Source organism: Otolemur garnettii, unplaced genomic scaffold, assembly GCF_000181295.1.
Source record: "Otolemur garnettii isolate 467f Iridium unplaced genomic scaffold, OtoGar3 scaffold00172, whole genome shotgun sequence".
Lineage (NCBI taxonomy): Eukaryota > Metazoa > Chordata > Mammalia > Primates > Galagidae > Otolemur > Otolemur garnettii.
In genome coordinates this window covers 2,366,197-2,393,938 of record NW_003852567.1, presented here as the reverse complement: position 1 = coordinate 2,393,938, position 27,742 = coordinate 2,366,197, and the positions used below count along the sequence as shown (strand labels likewise).

Sequence of the window (27,742 nt, the reverse complement as noted above, 5' to 3'; positions counted from 1 at the left end):
GCTGGGACCACAGGCGCCTGCCACAACGCCCGGCTATTTTTTGGTTGCAGCCGCCATTGTTGTTTGGCGGTCCGGACTGGGGATTCGAACCCGCCACCTTAGGTGTTCGTGGCTGGCGCCTTAGCCGGTTGAGCTATAGGCGCCGAGCCAGCACACCAGTTTTAATCTCTGTGTTCATTGCTGGGAGCACCCCTCACCTGCGCTATAGCTGTGCTGGCCATAACCGCCAGCCTGCTGGAAAGGGTTTGTGGGGGTACTGAGGTTCACAGCATGCTGCTTGGCTGAGGCTGGAGGGACCTGGTGGGGCAAGCAGATGTGGCATCAGTATAGGAAGAAAGCAAGGTGGAGCAGGTCAGGTACTCCCTGCCCTAGGCAGGAAGTGATATGTGATATACCCACAACCTCAGAGGATCTGTGCTTCATTAAGTGCAACATATGCTGGATCCAAACGCAGAAAGGGTATGAAAGGCCAGATAAGACCTACTGGGAAAATGACCCTCCCTCTCTCCCTGCTTCTGCTCTCAGGAGCTGGAACGCAGGCCCCAGGTTTTAACCTTCCAGTAACCCAGGGCCAGGGGAAGAAGACTCGCACCCCTACCAATACTCACAAACATGGTAGGCCCGTACTGGAAGGCACTGGGCACACCTGTGTAGTAGGGAAGCCCAGTATAGCTGTAACCAGGTGGCAGTGCAGGATTCAGAAAGGGCTGTTGGGCTGTGTGGTGAGTTTGGGATTGGCTCTGCTGTGGCTGAGCGAGTGTGGTGGGGGGTGCAGGAGATGCAGTGTCACCACGGCCAAATTTTGTAACATCACCTAGAAGAACAACAGTGCCTGGGGTCACCAACTCTCATCTAAACAGGAAAAGGGCCAGCATGGCCCCTCAAAGAATGGGTCTGGCTTCCTATTCAATATGGGCAACAAAGAGGCCTCCTCAGCCCTTCTGCTTCTGTTTTCCAGACTTCTGAGATTCCAGGCCAGACCCCTAGCCACCCACTCCTCACTCACTGAATAAACTTACTTGAATAGGGATTATTAGCTAGACTCCCGTCTCGGCTGGCAAGGGCTGTGGGTGCAGCAAAGGGAATTCCATAGTAATCCTAGGAGAAACCAGGAAGACCCAATCAGCAGGTAGCCCCTTCCCACTCCCAAGAGAACAAACCCAGGACATGAAACTCTGATGTCGCCAAGCAGAGTCATTGTGGGCCCAACCTTACATGTTCATTTTATAGCACAGATAGATGCTTGTAAGTGACACAGGTTGAATCAACTTTACTGGCTTTTCCTGTGTGAGAGACTCTAGCCTATAGCTAGGCAAGCTCACCAAACAGAACACATCTAAAAAAGGACATAGCAGAAGAAGAGGTGCCTAAAAGATTCCAAAGGGGAGCAGTGCTAGGTTGGTACAGGTACATGTACAACCCAGTTGAGGCCTCAAACTGGACTGTCACCAGCCCTTAGCAATGCTGACACTGCACATGACCCAGGGAAGTCTGACAGATATATGCAACAGTGTGGAGAAAAAGAGGGCAAAACTCTGTGGCAAGGGAGAGATCTGTCTGGCGCTTTCTCATCACCCAGGGCCTGGAAGTTGCAGAAATCTGATCTCTGAGTAAGGGGAAAGCCCTAGGATGCCCTAGACCCATACTGAAGATTGCTGGGTCACATGCCAGACAGGGCCATCCTGGCTAGGAATGCCACTCACATCCCCCCTTTGGCCATCTTTCCAGGTAACCTCCAGGAAACCCAAGGCATTCTCAGCTTGAAACCCCAAGAAGAGGTAGGGTGCACAGCAGGCAAGAACATAACAGGGAAGAGGCACAGAGAAGGACCAGAAGGGGGAGCTCTTTCATCCAAGAAGAGAAATGTAAAGGTGGGAACTAGGCACAAAAGTAAAAGAGTTTATAGGGCATGGTGGTGCCTGCTTGTAGCCCAGGCTACTCAGGAAGATTGCTGAGCCCAGCACTTTGAGGCTGTGGTGAGCTATTATTGTACCACTATACCCTAGCCTGGGTAACAAAGTGAGACCTTGTCATGTTGTTTAAAAAAGGGTAAGGTGGTTGGGTGTGGTGGATCATGCCTATAATCCTAGCACTTTGGGAGGCTGAGGCAGGTAGACTGCTTGAGCTCAGGAGTTTGAGACCAGCTTGAGCAAGAAAGAGACCCCATTTCTACTAAAAATAGAAAAATTAGCCAGACTTCGTGATATGTGCCTGGAGTCCCAGTTACTTGGGAGGAAGAGGCAAAAGAATCACTTAAGCCCAAGAGTTTGAGGGAGCAGTGACACCATGGCACTCTACTGAAGGTGATAAAGTGAGACTGTCTAAAAGAAACAAATGTAGCAGAGGTTACTGGTGACCCAAAGGATAATAGTCAGCAATATATCTGAAAAGGTGGGATTTGGAAGGGATTTCCTCTAAGACATAAAATGATAAAATTAAAAGGGGTCCTGTGTACAGGGATGGACAGTCATCAAGAGCCCTGAGGAAGGATGAATCCCAGGGCTGGTATGCCCTGTGCAGACTTATGTGGGACAAGCTCCTGCTCTATGAAGATTTATTGGAGATCCTGGCAGGCCTTTAGCCTTCAACCAGCAGACTGGTAGGCTCCTGGTCTGCACATGAGGGAATGAGCTGCTCAGCTCCCAGGCTCTGCCTCTGCTTTCAGAAATACTTCCAGCAAATGGAGAAGAGTGTCTCCTGATATAAGAGCAGCTCCATAAGCTCTTGTGGTCTGGCAGAGAATGGGGAAACACCAATGGGGAAGAGCCTGCGGAAGAAGAGGTGACACTTCAATAGGGAGGAAGCCTCTTCCTGTAAGAATGGGAATGGCCACATCCAGCACAGACAAACACTATTGTTTAAACTCTCTGCAGCCCCCAGGAAATGTCAGACCAAGAGGGCAGTGGTTACACAGGAGGAAATCCTGCCAGCTCACAAGGCAAAGAGCAGGTCTGCTTCTGACCAGTCTTTCCCCATAGCCCTGTTAATGTGGCTATCCTCAGGAAGGTCCAGTGCCTTATCCCAGTCAAGGTTCAGAATACAGAGTTAACCTGGGCCTCAGAGGGAGGCTGCAACAACCAGGGCAACCCAAGGACAGGCTTTTTTCTTTTCTTTTTTTGAGGCAAAGTTTCCAGTACTGTGAGAAACAAATGTTCTTTATTTTAAAACAAATAAAATAAAATAAAATATGAAGGGGAAAGGGACATAGCCTGGATCCCACTGCTCCTACCATCCCACATCCTACTCACCATCGGCAGCCGTGACTGTAGCATCTGGAGCTCGTCATAGCCATAGATCTGAGGATCAGAAAGGGCATTTTAGGGACCACACCCTATCCCCAGGGAGGATGAGGCCCTCACAGGGGACAAAACAAGGTTGGGAAGGCTAGGACACATCTAGGAATGTGACCTGGATACAGTGCTGTGGGAACAAATCATACCTTGATAGAGGAAGACATACCAGGGATCAGAGGGGCAGAGATGAGTAGCTCAGGGAGGGAAAAGCACCTGATGTGGGCGCCCTTAGCCCAACCTAAAGTTCCCCTCACAAGGTCCTGCCAGGTACCAGCCCCTGAGGTCAGGGGAGCTGGGGCCACCCAGGAATTCTACCATGCACTCACTGGGTAGGCAGGAAGCAGTCCTCCAGGGCCCACAAGGTACTGATTGTGCAGCAGGGGAGGTACCCCCTGAGGCAAGTTTGGGGGTGCTTTGCCTGTAGAGGGAAAAACCAAATGGAATTAAGTGGTCACCACAAAGAGTGACGTTCCTTAGCTATACAGGGAAGAGATAAGGTCACTGAATTTCCCCAGATGAGATCGGAGGTAAGAGGGGAGGACAATGGCTAAGAGATACAGAGAACCAGGTTATGAAGAAGCTCAGGGGAGATAGCATATGCCACATTTAGGCTGTTTCAATGTCACAGACTTCTATGCCCAGACAGAAGCACCCTTCTTCCTCTCAATTCTAAAGGTAACACTGGACTGAACAAACATAAACAAAGGAAACAGTCTCCTTCCTCAAAACAAGAGAGGAACAGGCTATGTCAAAGGTGGGTAGTTGTAGTTTCCACCAAAACACAGTCTGTTCCGCTTACACAGACAGCCTAGGTCTGGTAATCAGTTACACCAAGTGGCCAGGAGAAGCCCATAATATGTCACCCCGACACCTCCTCCAAGTTACTGTGTCAGCTCTGCTACAGGACTGAAAAGACACAGAAAAAACGGGGGAGCTAGAAGAACAAAGCTAGCAGGAATCATGCCAAGGGCAGTTTATCCACAAGACTTAGGTTCCACTCATCACACACCAGGGTTGGAAGGATCAGGCCTCAAGGGGTCAAGGGAATACAACAGCAAAATCTGGCAATGGTAAGTCCAAAGTGAGAATATAATCTTCTGATGCTCATGGCTATCCTCTACAGCCTGGCAGCTACCTCTGGGCTCCCTTCCTGGGAAACCAAGTATGCACAGTTGAGAGGGGTTGGGACAGGAGGAAAGGCCTTTGGACACATACCTGAGGTCACTAAGGGTACAGCCCTGGTACTGATGCTGGGTGCACTTGCAGTGGTCCCCCCTAGGCAGAGGCTGTTCACTGTGTTCATGCTACTGGGCAGGCTGGTACCTGAGGACACAGTACTCGAGGTGGAAGTTGCTGCTGTTGAGAAGTTGGCCGATGACTGGAGGGAGGGGGTACTCTCCACGCTGGCGTGCTGGCAAAACAAAAACCAGGACACATGGATCTAGAGTCAAAGGTGGAGGGTGCTGGGAGGGCTTGGCCTAGTACTTGGGCCTACAGTCGGTCTCAAGGTTCAGTGGGCAGGTGACAATGCAACCACCAAGGAACTCTAAAGTGAGGGGAGGGGCTTGGTGCTCTATGTCCCCTAGCATAGCAGCTAGATTCAGCCATCAAGATATAACTCAACACAATTAAAACTGAGCTCTACAAACAAAACTCTCTGAAATATTCTTTAAAGTCATGCTCTGATATCTGAAACAAGGCATAGAATGCCAACGTTAACTTCAAATTGCACATGAAAACAAACCATTTGAATATAGGTAACTATCCACCTCGTAGAAAAGCCTAAAGTATCAGAGTGCTGATTAAAGGGACCCACGCAGCCTAGCACAAGTCTGAGTCTTTTATTTATTTACTTATTTATTTATTTTTTGGGAGACAGAGTCTTACTCTGTCACCCTGGGTAGAATACTGTGGCATCACAGCTCACAGCAACCTCAAACTCTTGGGCTCAGGCAATCCCCCTTGCCTCAGCCTTCCGAGTAGCTGGGACTATGGTACCTGCCAATAATGCCTGGCTAGTTTTTTTCTATTTTTAGTAGAGATGGGGGTCTCACTATTGCTCAGACTGGTCTGGAACTCCTGGGCTCAGGTGATCCACCCACCTCAGCCTCCCACAGTACTAGGATTACAGGTGTAAGCCATCACACCAGGCCAAGTCTGAGTCTTCTGAGGATTTCCTTCTATTGGGCTTCTTAGCTGCTCTGGTTGATAAGACACAGGAGTCTGAGAGAGGCCTTTGCTCCAAAACCTGGTGACATCTTATCCCACCAATGCCTTGCATGGCCTGCCACTCTGCCTGCCCAACACAATCCTCCTTGGAAGGGTGAATGAGACCCAGCAGAAAACACCAAGCGGAACCTGGCTTAGCTGCTCAATTCTAGTAACAGGGCACCAAGAAAAGCTGCAAGTGCTGAGAGATACACCTGGTTGGGCAGAGCAAGTCCCCAGAAAGCAGGAAAAAGCTAAGACTGAGACCAGTCTCCAAACCAGAAAGAATACAGAGCATAAAAGCATAGAAACTTCTGGAGTAGAAGACAAAAAAGAGGAAACAAACTCTGGGAATCTTGTACCCACAGTACTCCCTACCCATTTAAGCACTGGAATTTGGGGTATAAAATCCAAAGTAGATTCCCCAAAGTGAAGACAGCCCTGGTTTCCTAGGGCTACAAGGGACTCCTGCTCTTTTATAGCATAAGAAAGCCCTACCAGGAGGGAGGACACAGGATCTACTGCCCTGCCTAGTGCCTATCCCACAGTCTTCTCTAGGCCAGACATCCTGCCCAAGACTACCTACCATAGAACCTGAAATAGCTCTTGACAATGCTTCCAAGTGTGACTGGTCATATATCCCTCCAACCCTTTTAACCACAGAAAAAATGAACATTCTTCATCCCTGTAAGAGATGCCTCCTAGAGAACTAATTCCTAACATACTAAAAGGAATTTAGGAGCCATTCAAGCAAGCCTTTCCTCCTTCAGTGGCCCCTATCAGGGCTCCTGTCTCTGTCCCTGACCTCCCCAAACTGTGAGGGTGCCAAAGTGTTGGTTCAAGAGGCCGATACCACATTGAAAAAGCCTCACACAGTCAAACCAATGGGGCCTGAGCACTCAGCTCCCCAGGTTAGGCCCAGAAAAGCAAGGACAACAAGAACACTGAGATTTCTTTTATACTGCTGGAGTGGGAAAGATTTACTCTGAGAGACTATGAAAGAAAATATTTTTTTGAATGACTATACTAAAATATCTCATTTATAAAATGATAATTCTGGCCAGGCATGGTGGCATCTCTAAATATAGCCAGGTGTGGCGGGCACCTGTAGTCCCAGCTACTTGGGAGACTGAGGCAAGAGAATCGCTTGAGCCCAAAAATTGGAGATTGCTATGAGCTAAGACACCAAGACACTCTACCAAGGGCAACAAAGTAAGAATCTGTCTCTAAAAAAAAAAAGAAGAAGAAGAAGAAGAAAAGAAAGAAAGAAAAGAAAAGAAAAGATTAATTCCAAGTTCGGCACAGTGGCTCATTCCCAATCCTAGCACTCTGGGAGGCCAATGTGGGTGGATTGCTTGAGCTTAGGAGTTCGAGACTAGTTTGAGCTAAGTGAGACCCCATCTCTACTAAAAATAGAAAAAAAATTATCCAGGCATTACGGCGGGGACCTGTGGCCCCAGCTATTCAAGAGGCTGAGGCAGAAGGATCCTTTGAACCCACCAGTTTAAAGTTGCTGTCAGCTAGGCAGTAGCCACGGCAATCTAGCCTGGGTAACAGAGTAAAACAGTCTCCCTCCCCTTCAGCTCCCCCAAAAAACTGCAGAAAAAATATTGGCACCTTCCATTACAAAGAACTACCAGTCTCCTAATACAAGGGTCCTCAAACTTTTTAAACAGGGGGCCAGTTCACTGTCCCTCAGACCTTTGGAGGGCTGGACTGCGGGCCCTGGGATGATTCGGCTAGTAAGCAGGACAGTCAGCGGCGCAAAAACACCCGGCGGGCCGGATACATGTCCTAGGCCGGCTGCATGTGGCCCATGGGCAGTAGTTTGAGGACACCTGCAAATACACTGGGGGCCTAGAAACAAGAGACCAAGGATCTGACAGGAAGAGGAAGCAAGCACACAAACAGCTCAAAGAAAAGGAAATTCAATGGCTTTCAAATAAAGTCCAAATAGTCAATAACAAAATGTTGAGAAACAGGTCATTCTATTCATTGTCAGTGGGAGGCATACAGGTTAAAACCACTATGCAGGGCAATTTGGCTACTTGTATAAAATGAGAAATACCTAGCAGTTAAAGTTCCACATCCAGGATTTACCCTCTAAACACATGCAGTGAAACACCATGTGTGGAAGGTTATCCAACGCAACACTGTCATATCAAGACTGGAAACAACTCTTAGTTAGATAAGGTAATAAAGTTGAACAAAAAACTTCATGTTTCAACATGGAAACATCTCCATGATACATGGATCATTACAAAAGTTTTGAGATACACAAAAATCAAGAAACATAAAATCTACATAGACGGAAACAAATGAAGCCCTCCCACCCAGCAACACCAGTAAGTCGAGCAAGCTGAAACCTGCATGGATGAATCAAAAATAAAGGGCCATAGGCCAGGCGCGGTGGCTCATGCCTGTAATCCTAGCACTTGGGAGGCCGAGGCGGGTGGACTGCCTGAGCCCACGGGTTAGACACCAACCTGAGCCAGAACGAGACTCCATCTCTAAAAATAGCCAGGCGTTGTGGTGGGCGTCTGTAGTCCCAGTTACTCAGGAGGCTGAGTTAAGCAAATCACTTGAGCCCAAGAGTTTGAGGTTGCTGTGAGCTAGGATGCCACAGTACTCTACTGAGGACAACAAAGGCACTCTACGGAGGGTGAGTGAAACTCTGTCTCAAAAAAATAAAAGACTATAACACAGTCTGTCTCAGAACTTTCATAGTGACCCATGTATACTGTTCGGGGGTGGGGGTGGGTGGAGTTGAAGGCTGCTCTGTATGGAATACTCTTGTTTATGTTACAGGAAAAAAGAATGAAAGGGGCAGAGGGCAAGGGGAAGACTGGAGACACAGCGGTAGAAACAAGCAGACCACACACAGAGAACCTTTTCAACATGAATCTCTGTATCTCTTTTAATATGAAATATTAAATTATGAATATTCAGCTGATCACTGAATGCAGGTTTGGGTTGCATAGGTCCACCCAAATTTATATGCAAATTTCCTCCCAACCAAATGCAGCATGAAAACACAGCATTTCCCAGATATGAAAACTTGCGGATACAGAGGGCTAACTCTTTGTGAAAATGGGTTCTGTACAGCAGCATGAAATGGGTTCTGTAACGCAGCATGAAAACACACAGCATTCCCCAGATATGAAAACTTGCGGATACAGAGGGCTAACTCTTTGTGAAAATGGGTTCTGTAGAGCCCACTGTGGGACCTGAGTATGCATGGATTTGGGAACACTCAGGGGGTCCAGGAACTCATCTCATGCATTTATTAAGGGACCACTGTACTAGCAATGTGAAAATTCTGTCACATTGACAAAGCATGGGACTAACTGGATGAGACCATTCTGGCCATAGAAGTTTGGAATCTATTACCTAGAATTTTTTCCTGAGAAAGGGAGTGCAGCTACCCACATTCACATGAGCTCCCAACACAGTGCCACAAACATGGGAGGCCAGCCCCGCACTGCTCATGACAAGCTATAAAGGACAGAGGCAGGCAGAGGTGCCCACCCTGTGCCTTATTTGAAAGTGATAGTTTTAAGATTCTTTTTTTTTTTTTTTTTTGAGACAGAGCCTCAAGCTATTCCCCTGGGTGGAGTGCCGTGGCATTACAGCTCACAGCAACCTCCAACTCCTGGGCTCAAGCGAGTCTCCTGCCTCCGCCTCCCAAGTAGCTGGGACCACAGGCGCCCGCCACAACGCCCGGCCATTTTTTGGTTGTAGCCGTCACTGTTGTTTGGCGGGATCGGGCTGGGGATTCGAACCCGCCACCTTAGGTGTACGTGGCTGGCGCCTTAGCCGGTTGAGCTATAGGCGCCGAGCCAGTTTTAAGATTCTTTATGACAAAAGATAATGTAAAAAATATCCCTTGGAATGCTACAATTTGAAAACTATGTCAGCCAGATCCGAATGGAATCTCTTTCCTACCACTTTACTCTTCAGGTGAGCTAATCCCTTCTTCAGAAGGAACAAATTTCACCAACTTCCTGACTCCCATCCACGTGTACCCAAGTTCTTCCTCCCTGTTTGTGGGCCTACCTACTCCAAACGTGCCTGTACCCTCCTGTAGCCCAGAAGCATGGACATCTTGTTCCTATACTCAAGTCTCTATCTAACCTAACCTTATGCTCAAGTCTCTCCTAGCTTTTCATAAAGCACTCTCCAATAACCTGTCCCCTCTCCATTTTACTACCATTCATTCCTCAACCCACCACAATCTGGCCTGACCGTTATCACATAAACCATGCTCCCAAATTCACAACCCACTGAGCCACTTCAACAATCATAATCTAAGGTTATTCTTAGGTACTTGAAGACACTTTCCAGCTGCCACTCCCATGTCAACTGTCTCCCAGTCTGGCTTCCAATACAGCTCACTTCTGCTCCACACTTGCCTCTCCACCCTCCAGACTTCATTCTTCAATGTTCAGCATTCTCAAAGTCTCTGTCTTTAAGCCAGGGTAGACAGCACAAGGAAAAACCAAATAGGAAATCTAATGGCTACCACTAGGGAAGTCCCCATAACCACAAGCAGAATGGAATACAATTATATTGGCTGGAGTACAGGGCACGACTGCCAGTTTTTGAGAGGTGAAGGCGTACACGCATGTGGAAAAGATGAATGTTCCTCACACAAGCACTGCCTTTTCCCTCCAAGCATTTTCTCTACAATGGCCTTCACAAAGTAAGAGAGGGAACAATGATTTTTTTGTTGTTGTTGTTACAGTGTGACTGGTGCCGGTGCCCTACTCACTAAGCCACAGGTGCCACCCAGGAACAATGACCTTGATTAAACTTAACCAGTTCAGTGGCACCCAAGATGGAGTTAGCAACTGAGCCTACTTTTTCCAAAAAGCTTTCAAATGCCTCAATATAATAAGACCCAGAAAATGGAACCCCTGCTGCTGGGTAGAAACATCTCCTATCATGCTTATCAACATTATCACTATGTGACAGCCCGATCAATGACCTTTTAGGTCTAGAAAAGTGATTCTTCTAAGGGACCACCACCATAGAAAGGAAGGTGGTTTTCCCCATGGTGCCTAGGAAATCAGAGTTCGAACCAGATAACTCAGTTCAGCCATTTCAGCCACACAACTCTAGATCATTACAGATACTGAAAATCAGCAAACTCAATAAAGCCCAGCTGCATGTGACTCATCCCTCAGCTCACTAAGCAGGGTGATGGAGGAAATCGTGTGGACACTTACGGTGTGTGATGTGCCCGAGGAGAGTGCTCCATGCGCAGAGAGGCTGCTCTGATGGCTGGAGAGTGAACTAGAAGACAAAAGAGAGCACCACGTGTCCACCCAAACAAGTCACTCCACACACATGAGGCCCCCTTGGTCCAATGAGCTAGATTCAACATTGTCCCTAATCCCTAGGGAAGCCCCAGCTCCAGATCCACCAATCCTTATCACTTCAAAACCCAGTGACAGCATCTTGGGGATTAAAAATTACCTACAGGGTCGGCTGCCATGAGATCTGGTACATCCTAACCTGGGAAACCCCCATAGCCAACTTTAGTCAACTATGCCTACCTGCTCATTAGACCTATAAAAAGTAAAAATGGGTTACATCAAGAAATTGGAGACCCCATTAAATTTCTGAATGAGGGGGAAAGGTCCTAGGTTCAACCCCACATGCCAGAGTCAGAGCCTGAACTCCCAACAAATCCAGAGTTCAAATCAAACACTTCTGCTCCTTGCTGGCTGAAGAGAAATGGCAGAGAACTCTACTCAGAAGACATAACTAACAAACAAACCCATTTTCCTATACCCTGTTCTAATAACTCTGAAACTATGACAAGTGCAAGTCAGACACTTGCCAGAAATACAACATCATTCTCACTCTACCTCACAGTGACATATGCTTGGATCTAGGAGGAGAGGCTAGGCGCATGGCCCCCTGCTGGGGTCCAAGAAGTGTAGCAGGGAGCTCCTGGTTTCACCCTGATTCCTAAGGGACCCAATGCTCTATGCCAGCAGAAGTATTAAAAGCAGGTAAAGTTTTATTATCTTGTGGTTTTGAGACCTGATCTGACCAAAACCTAAGCTACACTATTAATGCAAAAGACCAGGACATAATGCCAGAGTTAACAAGTATATTTTGTTCACGGGAACGACCTTCTATAGGAGCTCCAGGATGTAGCTCCAACATATTTCTCTGGGCCAACGTTTCCCCCATACCTGCTAAGCTGAGAGAGGGGGCTGCTGGACAGGTCCCCAGTATGCTGGGATGCAGAGGGCAGAAGCGCAGTGCAAGAAGTGGTGCTGGGCAGGGCACCCACAGATGAGAGGGTAGAGGGAGGGTCTGTTGTCTTTGGAGCTGGAACGGATGAAGCAGCTGTAAGAAACAGATCTATTTAGCTCCAAAACCATTCCTGAATATCTGAAATAAGCTCAATATCTTGTGATGTGTCAGGCGCATCTGAGACATATATAAAGTTACATTCCTTAGGGAAAAGACAAACAAGTACATCACCAGACAGCTCTGCATCAGACAAGACTACCAAAAGGGCACATGATGGTCAGCCACACGAGATTCAGGCAAAAAGAAATCACACCTTTATTATTAAATCTGTTCTTTGATGTCAACATAATTCTCCTACCTAAAGGAACCTGATACTTAGATGCACCAAGAAAAAGATGTGCTGAGATTTATATGCATAATTATAAAATGAGGAAATTTTTCCTCAAAAGGTACAGCAAGGGAAAATGAAGAGCTGATGGATAAGACCACCCAAGAATGCATCTTAGAAAGGTGGAGAACCTTAACTGCATACCTTGTAGAGAGATACATATGCCTAAAATTTGCAGAAAGAAGAGACACCTACTTTTTTTTTTCTTTTTGAGACAGACTCTCAATTTGTTGCTGTGGTAGAGTGCCATGGCGTCACAGCTCCCAAGAACCTCTAACTCTTGGGCTCAAGTGATCCTCTTGCCTCAGCCTCCCAAGTAGCTGGTACCACAGGCACCTGCCACAATGGCCAGCTGTTTTTAGAGACAGGGCCTCACCCTTGCTCAGGCTGGTCTCCAACTCCTGAGCTCAGGTGATCTGCCTGCCTTAGCCTCCCAAAGTGCTAGGATTACAGGTATGAGTTAGACACATACTTTTAAAGCATAGTGAGAATTTCCTTGGTATGTGCATGAACAGATTAATCCTAGAGCATGTAAAGAAGGACATAAGACTTCAGAAAGGATATAGATACAATCAATGCTAGCTATGGAAAAGACTCAGTTTTCATGCTGTCCACACATAAATTCAGATATGTGCTTGGAAATAAAACATCATTGTCTTTTCCAGTTAGAAAGAGCAACCTTGACCTCCTGTACGACACCCTCAGAGGCCACCAGCAAGCGTCTGAGTCTCTAAAAGAACATGCAATTAAGTCAATTCTCATAAAGGCTTTTATATTCGTGAGGCCTTCTTTTATTGACAGTCTATTCCAAATATGAAACCTGTTTTTAGAACAAACAAATCACACCACAGATACACCTCACTAAAAACTAAGACCCCAAAGGGTATCTCCCTGAGCTTTGGATGACAATGATATAACAGGTTTACAGCACACTTCCCGCTCTTGCAAAGAAGAAATGGGGAGGAGAGGCAGGAATAGGAGGAGAGGAGAATAGCAGAATTAAAAACTTAATTTAAATGCATTCTACCTTCCAGATACGTCAATTCTTGGCTCTATGCCTGGACAAAAGAACGACACAACAACCAATGCTAGAGGGAGAAGTTCCTCTGTCATCCAACAAAGCTCAGAGCTACCAATGTATCTCGAAACAGTCCTCCAAAACCAATTCCTGGTCACCAAATGTGTCATTGCATTCCAACTGAGGCTCACCTCTGGTCTGTTAATGGTCTATAACCACAATCCTCAAAAATAATAATAAAAAAGTCTATCTGGGCTCAGCGCCTGTGCTCAGTGGTTAGGGCACCAGCCACAAACACTGGAGCTGGCAGATTTGAAATTGGGCTGGGCCTGCTGAACAACAACAATGACAACTACAACAAAAAATTAGCCAGGCATTGTGGTGGGCGCCTGTAGTCCCAGTTACTTGGGAGGCTGAGGCAAGAGGATTGCTTAAGCCCAAAAGTTTGAGGTTGCTGTGAGCTGAGACGCTAGGGCACTCTACCAAGGGCAACATAGTGAGACTCTGTCTCAAATAAAAAAGTCTTTCTGGCTTCACACCCATGATATACTGAATGAAAAAAGCAAACTACTATAAACAATTACAGGAAAGCTACCCAACACAAAGGAAAGAAACAAGTAATGGGGATTCACCTCCACTATCATTACAGAACACTGAGGTGAGGGTGCTCATTTTTCTTTTTTTCTTTGGAGACAGAGTCTCATTACATCACCCTCAGTAGAGTGCCATGCTGTCACAACTCACAGCAACCTCAAACTGTTGGGCTTAAAAGATTCTCTTGCCTCAGCCTCCCAAGTAGCTGGGCGTACAGGCGCCCACAACAACGCCAGGCTATTTTTGGTTGCAGTTGTCATTGTCATTTAGCTAGCCTGGGCCAGGTTTGAACCCGCCAGCCTTGGTGTATGTGGCTGGCATCCTACTCACTGAGCTACAGGTGCTGAGTTGGGGGCTGGGGGGCTCATTCTTTCACCCAAACATCCACAGTGAATATTTTATCTCTCTTCCTAACCAATTAGGACAATAATTTTTTGCTTAAAAACATCGTCACATTATTGGTGTGACAGCCCTTTCACCAGCCTAGAACCTGTGTTATCTTTTAAATGTATACTCCACATTGCACTTAGAGTGCAGTGTGACTGGAGTAAGAATATGACACTATCACCTCCTTCTTGCTGTGACTTTGACGTTTCTACTAACACCACCAGCTTTCACATATTTCCAAACAAATCTCTAGTTGACCTTAATCCTGCTAAGGAAAGAGACAACTTGGTATCATTTAACCTTTGAATGTGGCTACTCTCTGTTCCAATGATGGATAAGAAGCAGTTACCAGAAAAAATCTAAAAGGGCTATCTTGGAGAATGAGCTATTGGCCGATTGGTGTTTTCCACATCACATTAGCTATGCTCTTTCTCTCTTTAGCTTCCAACAGTCAGAGTGAGAAGAGTTAACTGACATACTTACTGTCTAGTGTCTGCTGACTTCGACCACTACCATGTCCATTCTATAAGGAACAGAAGAGAAAATAAAATTAAATGATTACCTGAAAGACTACTGGGATTCTGAAATAAGCACATGAAATATAGATAATCAAGAAACAATGATCTGTTTCACTCTATTTCTCAATTACCTCTAAAGGAAAGGCAATAGAACAAATTCTAATAAAACCCACAGAATTTCCATTTCTGAAAACAAGATTTGGTATTTGGGAAAAAAACAAGGATATAACGTAAGACCCAAATCATAAGAAGCAATAAAACATTCCTAAAACAATTACTAAAAAGTCCAAATATAAAAAGAACACAAAGTCCCATTACAGTTAAAGTACCAAACGCCTTCATATCTTATGCAAGTTCTGTCCCCTGAGTCCTACTCAAGCAAATCTTCCCAAATCACTTTAAAAAAAAGTAACTTGTGTACCAGGAGTTATCATATTTTATATTACTAGCAAAATGGTTCTCAGAGAAAAAGAGGTGCATCTTTGAAACCTGGCTTTCTGATATAGGTGGATAGAGAATAGGTTAGGACAGTCTGGTAGCACCAAAAACTAAAAACCAGATTTGAACCTGTCAGCTCCGGTGTACATGGCTGGCACCCCATCCACTGAGCTATAAGCGCCAAACCAACCCAGGCCTGCTAAACAACGACAACTACAACCAAAAAAATAGCCTAGCACCACTGGGCACCTCTAATCCCAGCTACTCAGGAGACCGAGGCAAGAGAATTGCTTAAGCCCAAGAGTTTGATGTTGCTGTGAGCTCTGACACAATGGCACTCTACTAAGGGTGATGCAGCGAGCCTCTGTCTCAAAAAAAAAAGAAAAAGTACAAACTGATTGGACCTAGTGGCACATGCCTATAATCTGAGCAATTTGGGAGGCTGCAGGAGGATGAATGATCGCTTGAGCCCAGCAGTTCAAGGCTGCAGAGAGCTATGGTCATACCACTGCACTATAATCTGGCGTCAGAGTGAGACCCTATCTCCAGAAGAAGAGGAGGAGGAGGAAGAGGAGAAAGAAGGAAGGGAAGAAAAAAGAAAGGTAAAGGAGAAGGAATGAAAGAAGAAAGAAGAAGAGGGGAAAGAAGAGAGAGAGCGAGAAAAGAGAAAGAAAATGAAACAAAGAAAGAAAGGAAAAAGAAAAAAAGAAGGAAACAAAGGAAAAAAAGAAACATAGCCAATAAAATAGAACTACTAGGGCAAAAAAAGTAAAGGAAAAATATTTTGGTCAGGGAACTAAATATATAAATATAGGTAGAGGATACAACAGTCTAAACTAAGATCTGCTTCCTACTGAATATTACAGTGAGCTATGATGAGGCCACTACCCTCCAGCCTGGACAACAGAGGGAGATCACCTCTTTGGCGGGGAGCGGGGGACGTAACACCAAACACTGAAGAATATGCCATTTGACCTTGAAAATCATTTCAAACGATGAACAAATTGACACAGCAGAGGGCCGTATTATTTAGGTTGGGGAAAATTCTAGGCAAAAGAAAAGCAGGAGCAAAAGCAAAGAACAGTCAAGACAGATCATAAATCTAGAAAAGAAATTGAAATCAATTAACTAAGCAAGAATGAGGAGAGCAATGATCTGAGCAAGCAGAGTGGGAAGTCAAGTTAGAAGAGGAATTGAAGTGTCCTACAGATGACAGATATTGACACTTGGATAGAATATGGTCTGATTTATGTTATAGAAACAGAAAAGACCAACATTGTCCAAGAGAACTTTTTGGAATAATGGACATATTCTATGTTCCAAAGTCCCAGACTGTAGCCACAAACCATTATCTAGCTAATAAGGATTTACGATGTGGCTAGTGTCTAAGGAATTGAGTGTTTAATCATTTACTTAATTTTAAAGGTTTAAATAGCCACATGTGGCTAATGGTTGCCATATTGGCAAGTATAGAATAATACTTCATATTAAAGATGACAAATCAAGAACATGAAGCTTTTTTTGTTGTTGTTGTTAAATGAGTAAATTCAAAATAATATGTAAAAAAAGCAAGAGATTTTCAGTATGTAGAAGGCATACAGAAGATAGTAACTGGCCAGGCAAGATGGCTCATTCCTATAATCCTAGTACTCTAGGAAGATGAGGCAGGTGGATAATTTGAGCTCAGGAGTTCAAGACCAACCAGAGCAAGAGCCAGACCCCTTCTCTACTAAAAACAAAAACTAGCTGGGCATTGTAGCAGGCACCTGAAGTCTGAGCTACTTGGGAGGCTGAGGCAAGAGGATCCCTTGAGCTCAAGAGACTGATGTTGCTGTGAGCTCTGATAACCCATGGCATTCAACATCAGGGCAACAGACTGACACTCTGTCTCAAAAATAAACGAATAACTTATTAGTTAATCAATTTATTTTATAAAAGATGGTAATGACTCAGCTGACTTAAAGAAAAGCCCAATCCAGCTTGATGCCCATAGCTCAGTGAGTAGGGTACCGGCCACATACACTAAGCCTGGTGGGTGGCCCTGACCTGCTAAACAACAATGACAAATGCAACAAAAAAATAGCCAGGCATTGTGGAGGGCGTCTGTAGTCCCAGCTACTTGGGAGGCTCAGGCAAAAGAATCACTTAAGCCCAAGAGTTTGAGGTTGCTGTGAGCTGTGAGGCCACGGCACTCTACTGAGGGCAACACAGTGAGACTCTGTCTCAAAAAAAGAAAAAAGGAAAGCCAAATCCTAAGCCGTTAGTATGGAAGATCAGAGAACAACCCAATTTATATCATTTATATCTTCAAAGAACCATACCAAACACCTTAGCATTGATTTATACCAACTAACTTTGGAAGTGGGAATGGACATAACGCTGAGTGCAGGAGAACTGCCTTAAAATCTGCACAGCCCTAGACTGCCTTCCTCCCCTGCACAGTAAGATGATTTCCTCTTCTCAGCTTCTCCCACAGGCTCTATACATCAAGAGGGCAACACATGGCTAGGCTAAGGTACTATAAAAACAGATGGATCCAGTCAATGCAGACAAAGTGAATAATGTGAGGCCAGCTTTTTCTTCCCATTAAGGTTTCAGAACACTAATGGACAAAGATATGCCCTATAAGAGAAAGATTGGAAGAATATTACCTGGGGAATCCATGCAAGATCATAGATACCCTATGACTGTTGACACTGATGAGTATCAGTTAATTTACCCCATCAAGAATAGAGGGCTGAGGGCAGCGCCTATGGCTCAGTGAGTAGGGTGCCGGCCCCATATACTCTGGGTGGTGGGTTCAAACCTGGCCCCGGCTAAACGACAATAAATAATAGCCAGGTGTTGTGTTTGGCACCTGTAGTCCCAGCTACTCAGGAGGCTGAGGCAAGAGAATCACCTAAGCTCAAGAGCTGGAGGCTGCTGTGAGCTGTGACACCATGGTACTCTACCAAGGGCCACGGAGTAAGACTCTGTCTCTAAACAAACAAACAAACAAAAAGAATAGGGGGCTGGGAATACTGGCTTGTACCTAAAATCCTAGCACTATGGGAGGCCTAAGTAGAGGACTGCTGGAGGTCAATTTTTTAGGACCAACCTGAGCCAAGAGGGAAACCCTGTTTCTACGAAAAATAAAAAATTTAGTTGGGCTTCATGTTGGGCACCTGTAGTACCAGCCACCTGGGAAGCTGAGGCAGGAGAATCCCTTTAGCCCATGAGTTAGAGGTTGCAGGGAGCTACACCACCACTGTACTCTACTGGACAATGCAGCAAGACTTGTTTCAGACAAACCTGGGCAAGAGCAACACCCAGTCTCTTTAAAAAACAAAATAAAGCTGGGTGCAGTGGCTCTTGCCTGTAATCGTAACACTCCGGGGAGGCCAAACCCAGAGGATCCCTGGAGCTCAGACACACCAGTCTGAGCAAGAGCTAGGTCCTGTCTTTACTAAAAAATAGAATAATTAGCCAGGTGTTGTTGTAGGTGCCTATAGTCCTAGCTATTTGGGAAGCTAAGGCAGGAAGATCACTTGAGCCCAGGAATTTGAGGTAACTGCGAGCTATGACACCATTGTGCTCTGGCCTGCGGTGACAAAGTAAAGATTCTTTCAAAAAGAAAAAAACCAAAACAATAACAAAAGGAACATCTTTTTGCTCGAGCCCAGGAAGTCAAAATTAGCCTGGGTGACATAGGGAAACTTTCTACAAAAAATGATTAAAAATTGGGGCAGGATATGAGAAAATTATCTGGTAAATCTACAGTGTAGTATTTTTATCAAAAGCTGGGTGAAAAATACATAATTTCAACACAACAGCTAATTGTGCTATAATAGCAAGTACGCTGAAGGAAAATGAATTAATAAAGAAAAAGGATGAGTTCAAGAAATACTCAGAAAGGTGGGCAGAATTAAACCATGTAAAAGCACCCAGTACCACAGCCAAAATGCTTATGGTACATGGAGGCCTGGATTTCTCCACAAACCCTGTGTGCCTACAGATCCATCTATATACATGCCCACTATATCCATCTTCGAAGAATTGCAAAGACTCCACTCAAAAGATCAGCCAATTTCTAAAGTAAACTCTTTTATCCAAAAAGCATAACTTACCAAACCAACCACTAACTTCCACATAAGATGCCCTTAAAGAAGAAATCCAAAACATCATTTACCATGATGGTTCCTGGAGCTGACTCAGAAGGACTCACAGCGCTTTGGTACGTGATCCTGTTATGCACAGAACTCTGGTCATAGGAGGAGGACGTTGTTACTGGACTAGTGGAGCTCAGGGATGAGCTGGTCAAACTAGAAGAGGTAATAACTGAAGTTGTATAGGTGGAGTTCTGTACTGCACTGGTCACTGGTAAAGAGGTATTCAAAGGCTCACTAAAAGGTAATAGACGTAAATTTATGTTACTTTACATAGCTTCATAAAATAGAACTATTTCAATTTACTGGCATAGTCTATGTTTTTACTTATTTTTTTAGCACTGACTATGCAGATCAAGGTTACTTGATAGATTGATTGATTTTTGGAAAAGGTCTCCCTCTGTCACCTGGGTTAGAGTGCAGTGGCATTCTCATGGCTAAATGTGATCCTCCTGCCTCAGCCTCCCCAGTAGCTGGGGCTACAGGTGTATGCCACCATGTCCAGCTAATTTTTCTATTTTTTTGGAGAGACAGGGTCTCACTCTTGCTTAGGCTGGTAGGCTGGCATCATATTATATTTAAAAAGCATATAACTACAAATTTATAGTACTACATTCTTTAACAGTTTAAAAGAAAGCAATTCCTATCCCTACTCCAAATGAAACCCTAATTTAATTGAAAGGCAGGAAGGTATCTTTAAGAATACTTAAGATTCTTTTTTTTCTTTTTTCTTTTTTGAGACAGAGCTTCAAGCTGTCAGCCTGGGTAGAGTGCCATAGCATCACAGCTCACAGCAACCTCAAACTCTTGGGCTTAAGCAATTCTCTTGCCTCAGTCTCTCAAGTAGCTGGGACTACACACACCCACCACAATGCCCGGCTATTTTCTTGTTGCAGTTGTCATTGCTGCTCAGCTGGCCTGGGTCAGTTTCAAACCCATCAGCCTCAGTGTATGTGGCTGGCATTGTAACCACTGTGGTACAGGCCCTGGACCAATATTTAAGATTCTTTAAGAAATCCAGGTATGTGAGATCAACATTGAAATGAGAACATGGCTAGGCATAATAATTCATACCTAGCCTAGAGAGGAGGAGACGGGAGAATCCTAGCACTCTGAGAGGCAGAGGCAGGAGAATCACTTGAGGCCAGGAGTTTGCGACCAGCCTAAGCAACACAGAGAGACCCTCTGTGGTGGAAAGCACCTATACTTTTAGCTACTTTGGAGGCTGAGGCAAGACTACATGAGCCTAGGAGTTTGAGGTTGCAGTGAGCTATGATGACACCACTGCACTCTAGCCCAAGAGACGGTACGAGACTGGATCAATTAATCAATCAATAATAAAGCAAGAACAAAAACATCAGGTTTTGCCTCTAGAATGTAGAAAAACTAATAAATTTTTTAAAACTCTAAAACATGAAATTTTCTGCTTATAGTCCATCAAAGGTGAATTACTAATGCTGAAATGTGGAGATATTGGATTCTTTCAAGATTACTGGTTAGGATGTAAAATGCTGCAATTTCTCGAATATGATCCAAAAATTCTATTTGTGGATATACATCCAAAAGGACTAAAACCACATAAACCTTGAAACCAAACAAGCACAGGAGCATGATTCACTATGGTCAAAAAGGGGAAACACCATTCTCACCTTCTCTGTCAAGAAGCTCCTGCCCCTGCCCCCGAAGGTCCCCCAACCTGGGAGTGCATAGGTATTAAACTAAGCAGTGTGTAACTTGGAATAAAAAAAAAAAGAGAGAGAAAACAGGCTCAGTGCCTGTAGCTCAGTGAGTAGGGCACTAGCCATATATATCAAAGGTGGCAGGTCTGAGCCTGGCCCAAGCCTGTTGAACAACAATGACAAATGCAACCAAAAAATAGCCAGGTGTTGTGGCAGGCACCTGTAGCCCAGCTACTTGGGAGGCCGAGGCAAGAGAATCATTTAAGCCCAAGAGTTTGAGGTTGCAATGAGCTGTGATGCCATGGCACTCTACCGAGGGCAACCAAGACTCTGTTCCCCCCCACCAAAAAAGAGGAAATAATCTAAATGTCCATCAACTAATGGATAAACAAAATGTACATCAGCACAATGTAATAACTGGTAATAAAAAGGATATGTACAGGCCAGGTGACATGACCACACCTATAATCCTAGCACTCTGGGAGGCTGCGGCAGATGGATTGCCTGAGCTCACAGGTTCAAGACCAGCCTGGGCCAGAGCAAGACCCCGCTTCTAAATAGCTGGGTGTTGGGATAGGTGCCTATAGTCCCAGCTACTCAGGAGGCTGAGGCAAGAGAATTGCTTGAGCCCATGAGTTTGAGGTTGCTGTGAGCTATGATGCCACAGCACTCTACCAAGGGCGACAAAGTGAGACTCTGCCTCAAAAAGAAGAAAAAAAAAAGAATATGTACAACACTGATGAGCCTTGAAAAGCTTATGTTACATAAAAGAAGCCAGGCACAAAAGGCCACATATTGCTTGCTATAGTTTTAAGAAATGTCCACAATAGGCAAATCCAGGGAGGCTACCAAGGGACAGGGCAAGAAATTAACTGGGAGTGTCTGTGACAGATACAGGGTTTCTTTCAGGGACAATGGAAGAAAAGGTCTGGAATGAAACACTGGTAACACCTGTACAAAACCCTATTACTACAGGATATACTGTCCCCACCATTTCTTAGGTTCTGTTATTTTCTGTAATAAAGTACTAAACTCAGGCAAAACCAGAGAAGTGGGAAGTTGTGTACCTTAACGCCTTTGAATATAAGCTGATGGGTATCTGATTACTATTTTCACTGCTTGGAGTGGATCCAAATTCAGAGAGCGAGGGTTCTGATCCAAATTCCAGAGCCCCAAACTGAACGTTTAATCCTGTGACATCTGCTGAACCAGGCATTTCCACTGCAGAAACTGGAATCTGAAAAAGCAAAGCTGTCATGTCAGGAACAGAGATCCTACTCCAAGTCACAAAGGCCTATAACAACAGAGCAAAATAAGCAACAGGGTTTCCCAGGCAACAATGGAATGAAAAAGGACAGATAGAAAGGAAGAAAAAGGGAGTAAGACTTTTTTAAAAAGTAAGTAAAGGGAAAAGAGCAAAAGAAAGGTTAAAAGTTAACAGAGTCAGTGTTAATGTCACCATCTGCTTCTTAGAGCACCAGAGATAGGAAAGTGCTGCTGGGTGGGTGATGAGGGAGAGTGGGCACTAACCTGACTGCTCCATTTTTAGAGACACACCACAATGAAACCATTACCTAGTCAAGGAACCATTCATCTTCCAACTATGAGATACAGCAAAATTCACAAGAACAGATTCTCTGAGCCTGTATTTGAATGAAGGGTTACTGGCTCTCAACACAAATCCATTCATTCCCTCTAATATTAGTCCAGTCATTCAGAAATGGCTAAATCATCAAAAAGCAGTAAACTATGTGCTTGAAAAACACTGCATCACAGTTTCTGAGACTTAATATCCACTAACTGAGCTAAATGTTAAAATAAATCCACATTTGAGACTGTGACTTCACAATGGAACGCCCACCTTAGATGCAGGAGGTATCCGCCGCTTAGAAAGCTTCATGTGTTTGGGCTGTGGTGGGTGGGCAGAAACAGTGATGTTGTCAATGGTCATGCTGGGTAGCTGCAAAAGTTTGTTCACAGTGGAGTTACTGTCTGCAGGTGCTGATTCTCGATGTCTTGCCTGGGAAGGAAAGGACTCCAAACCAGGAGGAGGTACAGTGACTGCCTGGGTCTGATGCTGCTGTCGCTGGCTCAACTGGCTAAGCACAGGGGATGGCTCAGGCTGAGATTTGAAGTCTATGAAATATGCAACAAAAAAGTAAATAACAATTAATTATTTGGGTACAAGGGCTTTAAACTTCCCCTTCCACTATCACTGATCACGACAGGTTCCATTTCCTTCTCCAAAATCATCTTCTAACTAAATTTAAGTGACATATATAAAAATTAAGGTATAATATCTGGTTTATGATAAAGGGAAATATTGCCCCAATAGGTTTGTACTTTGTTGACTATGAAGAGAGTTGATGTAGTTCATGGTAAAGCCAAAATAGTGGGTAAGCACAGTATTGAGGCACTATAAATACTTGGCCATTAACTAACAGCAAAGTATATTTTTATTGTTTTATGGATTTTGTATGTAACTACAGAATATAGGAGATGTTACAAAATCCAAAAGGTACAGGAATGTATATGAGGAATATAAATCACCCCTCTACCCTATGCCTTTACTTACTCCAAGGCAAACAATGTACAGTTTTCTGTGTATCTTCAAAGATACTCTTTATCAAAATACAGACATATACATACACACACACTCTTCATCTTACTTTTTTACAAACCACTTAATTTTCAGAGATTGTTCCACATTAACATGCAAAGAGCTACTTTACACTCATATTTTTATGACTACCTAGAAATCCAGTGCAAATAGGTATCAACACTGTATTAATAGACTTGTAGGGTTTTATTTAAAAAAAAATGAATACACACACACACACACACACACACACACATATATATATATATTTGTGGGGAGCAGAGTCTTACTTTGCTGCCTCAGCATTCCATGGCGTCACAGCTCACAGCAACCTCCAACTCTTAGGCTCAAGGGATTCTCCTGCCTTAGCTTTCCAAGTAGCTGGGACTACAGGCGCTCCCCATGATGCCCAGCTATTTTTAGAGATGAGGTCTCACTCTGGCTTAGACTAGTCTCAAACTTGTGAGCTCAGACAATCCACCCGCCTCAGCCTCCCAAGTGCTAGGATTACAGGTGTGCGCCACCTCGGGCCAGCTAAACAACAATGACAACTGCAACAAAAAATAGCTGGGCATTGTAGCAGGCACCTGTATTCCCAGCTACTTGGGAGGCGAGGCAAGAAAATCGCTTAAACCCAAGAGTTTGAGGTTGCAGTGAGCTGTGACATCACGGCACTCTACCAAAGGGTGACATAGTGACATTCTGTCTCAAAAAAAAAAATCTGGCTCAGAGCCTATAGCTCAATTGCTAGGGCACCAGCTATATGCACCAGAGCTGGTGGGTTCGAACCCAGCCCAGGCCTGTCAAATAACAAGGACAACTTACAACCCAAAATAGCTAGGTGTTGTGGCGGGCACCTGTAGTCCCAGCTACTTGGGAGGCTGAGGCAAGAGAATCACTTAAACCCAAGAGTTTGAGATTGCTGTGAGCTGTGATGCCACAGCCCTCTACTGAGGGCAATGTAGTGAGACTTTGTCTCAAACAAAAAAAAGGAAAAAAAAATCTACTCTCCAGCCCATAGCAAAACCCTATCTCTACAAAAGCAAAAACCCTACACGCTGACTCTCTAATGAGTTTCCTTGGTAGATATCACCTCTAATCTCAAACTAGTCTCAAGTACTTCTAAGACAGTAAGCTATCTCATTAAGCATAGAAACATGCATTTCTGTCTCTAAAAATGTTCTTAACATAAACCAGCCCACATAACCAAGTCTATGATTAAACAGAATTGCTATTCCTTAATACAGAGCGGCATATGAACACTGAGGGAACAGTGGTTTAATGCCATTAATTTCTGTCAGAGTTTAGTTTAGAAAACATCCACCAGGCGTCCTCAAACTATGGCCCACAGGCCACATGTGGCCCTCCTAGGACATTTATCTGACGTGCCAGGTGTTTTTGCCACCACTGCCTGTCCTGCTTAGCAGCAGACTTGTCCCTAAGCCTGCAGTCTGGACCTCCAATGGTCTGAGGGACAGTGAACTGGCCCCCTGTTTAAAAAGTTTGAGGACCTCTGATATCCACCTTAGACAGGGCACCATTAAAATACAAACCACAGAAGGTAAAACTTGAACAAATCATGGTGGATACATACAAATGTTACAATAAGATAGCATCATAGAAGATGGGATTTAAAATGTTACCCACATTCCACTTACTGTTATCAACACCCTCTTCTAATAGAGCTCACAAAATTCTGTTGATGCATGTACTCAAAATGTTAAATAGTCATATCTGCATGCTTCTACCATACTTCTGCACATCTCTTTAAGGCAGGTACTACAAGTACAATTACTAATAATAAAATGACAACAACAAATAGAAGTGTTATATGACAAAACGAAGACATTTAATTTAGAAATTCTACAACAATTCTACTAAAAAGAAATATCTTTGTGGTCAGGTTCCACATCACAGGCTCAAAAATGCCAACTTGTTTTGACTTGTGTGGCCCCTGGCATTGTGGTCAAGTTCTACATCTTTATGGTCAAGTTCACAAGTCAATATACTCTGCTAATGTGTAGCATGCTCTCCATAGGGGCAATACCAAAATACACAAACTTACCAAAATGACTGAGGACGGAGGACTGGGCTGTGGAGGGCTTGAGGTCCCAAGAAGTAGTACTTGTAGGGGTACTCATACTATTCTTCTGTGAACTTGGAGTGGTAGTAAATTGGCTCAAACTTGGAGCTTTCAACTGCTCCAAAACCTGGGAACTGGTGATGTTCGCCATTTTTGATGATGTAAGCTCTCCAAATCCTGATCCAAGTACAGATGACTTTAAAGGGAAATAAAAGAACAAATCCTCAGCAATACCGAATTCCTCCCCCAGGCTTTAAAATACACCAAGTGGCTCAGCACCTGTAGCACTATGGTTTCAGTGCCAGCCACATGCACTAAGGCTGGTGGGTTCAAACCTAGCCTGGGCCAGCTAAACAACAATGACAACTGCAACAAAAAAATAGCCAGGCATTGTGGAAGGCACCTGTAGTCCCAGCTACTTGGGAGGCTAAGGCAAGAGAATCGCTTAAGCCCAAGAGTTTGAGGTTGCTGTGAGCTATGACGCCATAGCACTCTACCAATGGCAACACAGTGAGACTCTGTCTCAAAAAAAAAATAAATGAATAAATAAATAAGATAAAATAAAACACACCAAGTATTTTAAAACCTATAACTGAGAACACGTGAATTAGTCAGACTACCCTTAGAAAACACCCCATGAAAACAGTATAAGAGCTGACTAAATAAATTCAAGAATCCTTCTGGATTCTGACATGAGAGATTAATGGGATAGGGGAGTATTTGCCATGAATTGATTTTTTTAAAAAGTGGTATCAGTAGTTAATGCCTGTAGTCCCAGTACTTCAGGAAGATGAGGTGGCGGGATTGATTGAGGCCATGAATTTGTGACTAGCCTGGGCAGCATGGGGAGAATTGGTCTTAACCAAAAATAAAAAAGAATTAGCCAGGTATGGTGATGCGCGCATGCAGTCTCAGCTACTGGAGAGGCTGAGGAAAGAGGACCACCTGAGCCCAGCAGTTTCAGATTACAGTGAGCTATGATAGCACCATCACTACTGTTCTCCAGCTTGAGCAACATCACAAGACCTTGTCTCAAAAACAAAAGGTGATGTCACAAGTTTGCCATTAAATACTACTCACTTCTCAGCCTCCCAAGTTGCTGGAATTACGGGCACATGCCACTGAGCTCAGCTAATTTTTCTACTTTTCTTAGAAGCAGGGTCTTTCTCTTGCTCAGGCTGCAAATACTACTTTTTTTAAACTAAAGAGGAATACTATTTAATAAATGACAAGATATGCTTGACAAAGAAAATGACAACATTTTCTTCATCTGTGAAACAGAGTAATTATCTTTAATGATTAGATGTATCTGGTCACAGAAGAGCTCAACTGTGAGGTCTCCACGCAAGATCAAACTTAGGTCACAAAACTTAATGCAGTTAATATAATAATGTCCAAGTACCCTGGACACTGCTGTGTCCAAGTTGTTTAGATAACTTAGAACACTAAACGTGCTCCAAAAATAAGTACACTAAAAACAATGTCACTCCTTCCCCAATCTGTCCTGTCAGATCATGGATCGAGATCCAAAGACAACGAAAACCTACGACTACAAAATACAATGCAAGATCAACTACTTTTACACATCAAAATCATTCAGAAAGATTAGTGCTTTGTCCAAAATGATATTTCAAATCCATCTAAGATCAAAAACAAATACTTTCCATTCCCACAGGAGCATAGATCAAGTAAGTTGAAAATGATTATTTCTGTTTTCAATATTCAAAGATAGGAAATAACCCAATTTCTATTAAGGAAATCTAAAATTTGACCATTGTTCCAGTCCAGATTGTTTATTCATGCTAACCACTACACCAATCTTACTTAGGTTGCTACCAAACTGCCAAAACCCAGGTTATGCTGACTTGTTCGGTGAATGCTTGCTACATGATGCCTCTCTTCTTCTTCTCTTTTCCTGCATAATCTCTATTAATCATCAGCTAGTTTTATTAAATGTACTGAGCGCCTTATAGCACAGTAAAATCACTGAATCAATGACTATTGCCTTGCCCTAAGTAACACTTAGCACAGGGCCTTTCAAGTCCAACTATAAAAATCACCAGATAGGCTCAGTGCCTGTGGCTCAAGTGGCTAAGGCGCCAGCCACATACACCTAAGGTGG

The 27,742-nt window shown here is 44.2% G+C and overlaps 1 protein-coding gene and 1 non-coding gene across 2 annotated transcripts in view; both read right to left on the bottom strand.

Moving 5' to 3' along the window:
• The window catches only part of UBAP2 (ubiquitin associated protein 2), a 120,540-nt gene that overhangs the window by 1,810 nt on the left and 90,988 nt on the right, over positions 1-27,742 (bottom strand). Inside the window, exons 12-24 of the mRNA XM_012811681.2 lie at positions 25,603-25,816; positions 22,800-23,074; positions 22,006-22,175; positions 19,283-19,496; positions 14,642-14,681; positions 11,708-11,864; positions 10,730-10,796; positions 4,509-4,704; positions 3,620-3,711; positions 3,249-3,296; positions 1,020-1,098; positions 609-814; positions 198-297 (exon numbers count right to left, since the gene is read on the bottom strand). Coding sequence (XP_012667135.1) covers positions 198-297; positions 609-814; positions 1,020-1,098; positions 3,249-3,296; positions 3,620-3,711; positions 4,509-4,704; positions 10,730-10,796; positions 11,708-11,864; positions 14,642-14,681; positions 19,283-19,496; positions 22,006-22,175; positions 22,800-23,074; positions 25,603-25,816 — 1,858 coding nt within the window. The remainder of the gene's footprint in view (positions 1-197; positions 298-608; positions 815-1,019; positions 1,099-3,248; positions 3,297-3,619; positions 3,712-4,508; positions 4,705-10,729; positions 10,797-11,707; positions 11,865-14,641; positions 14,682-19,282; positions 19,497-22,005; positions 22,176-22,799; positions 23,075-25,602; positions 25,817-27,742) is intronic.
• Positions 12,744-12,824, bottom strand: LOC111728606. Its single transcript, XR_002775844.1, has one exon. It is a non-coding gene; the product is annotated as a small nucleolar RNA SNORD121A (small nucleolar RNA).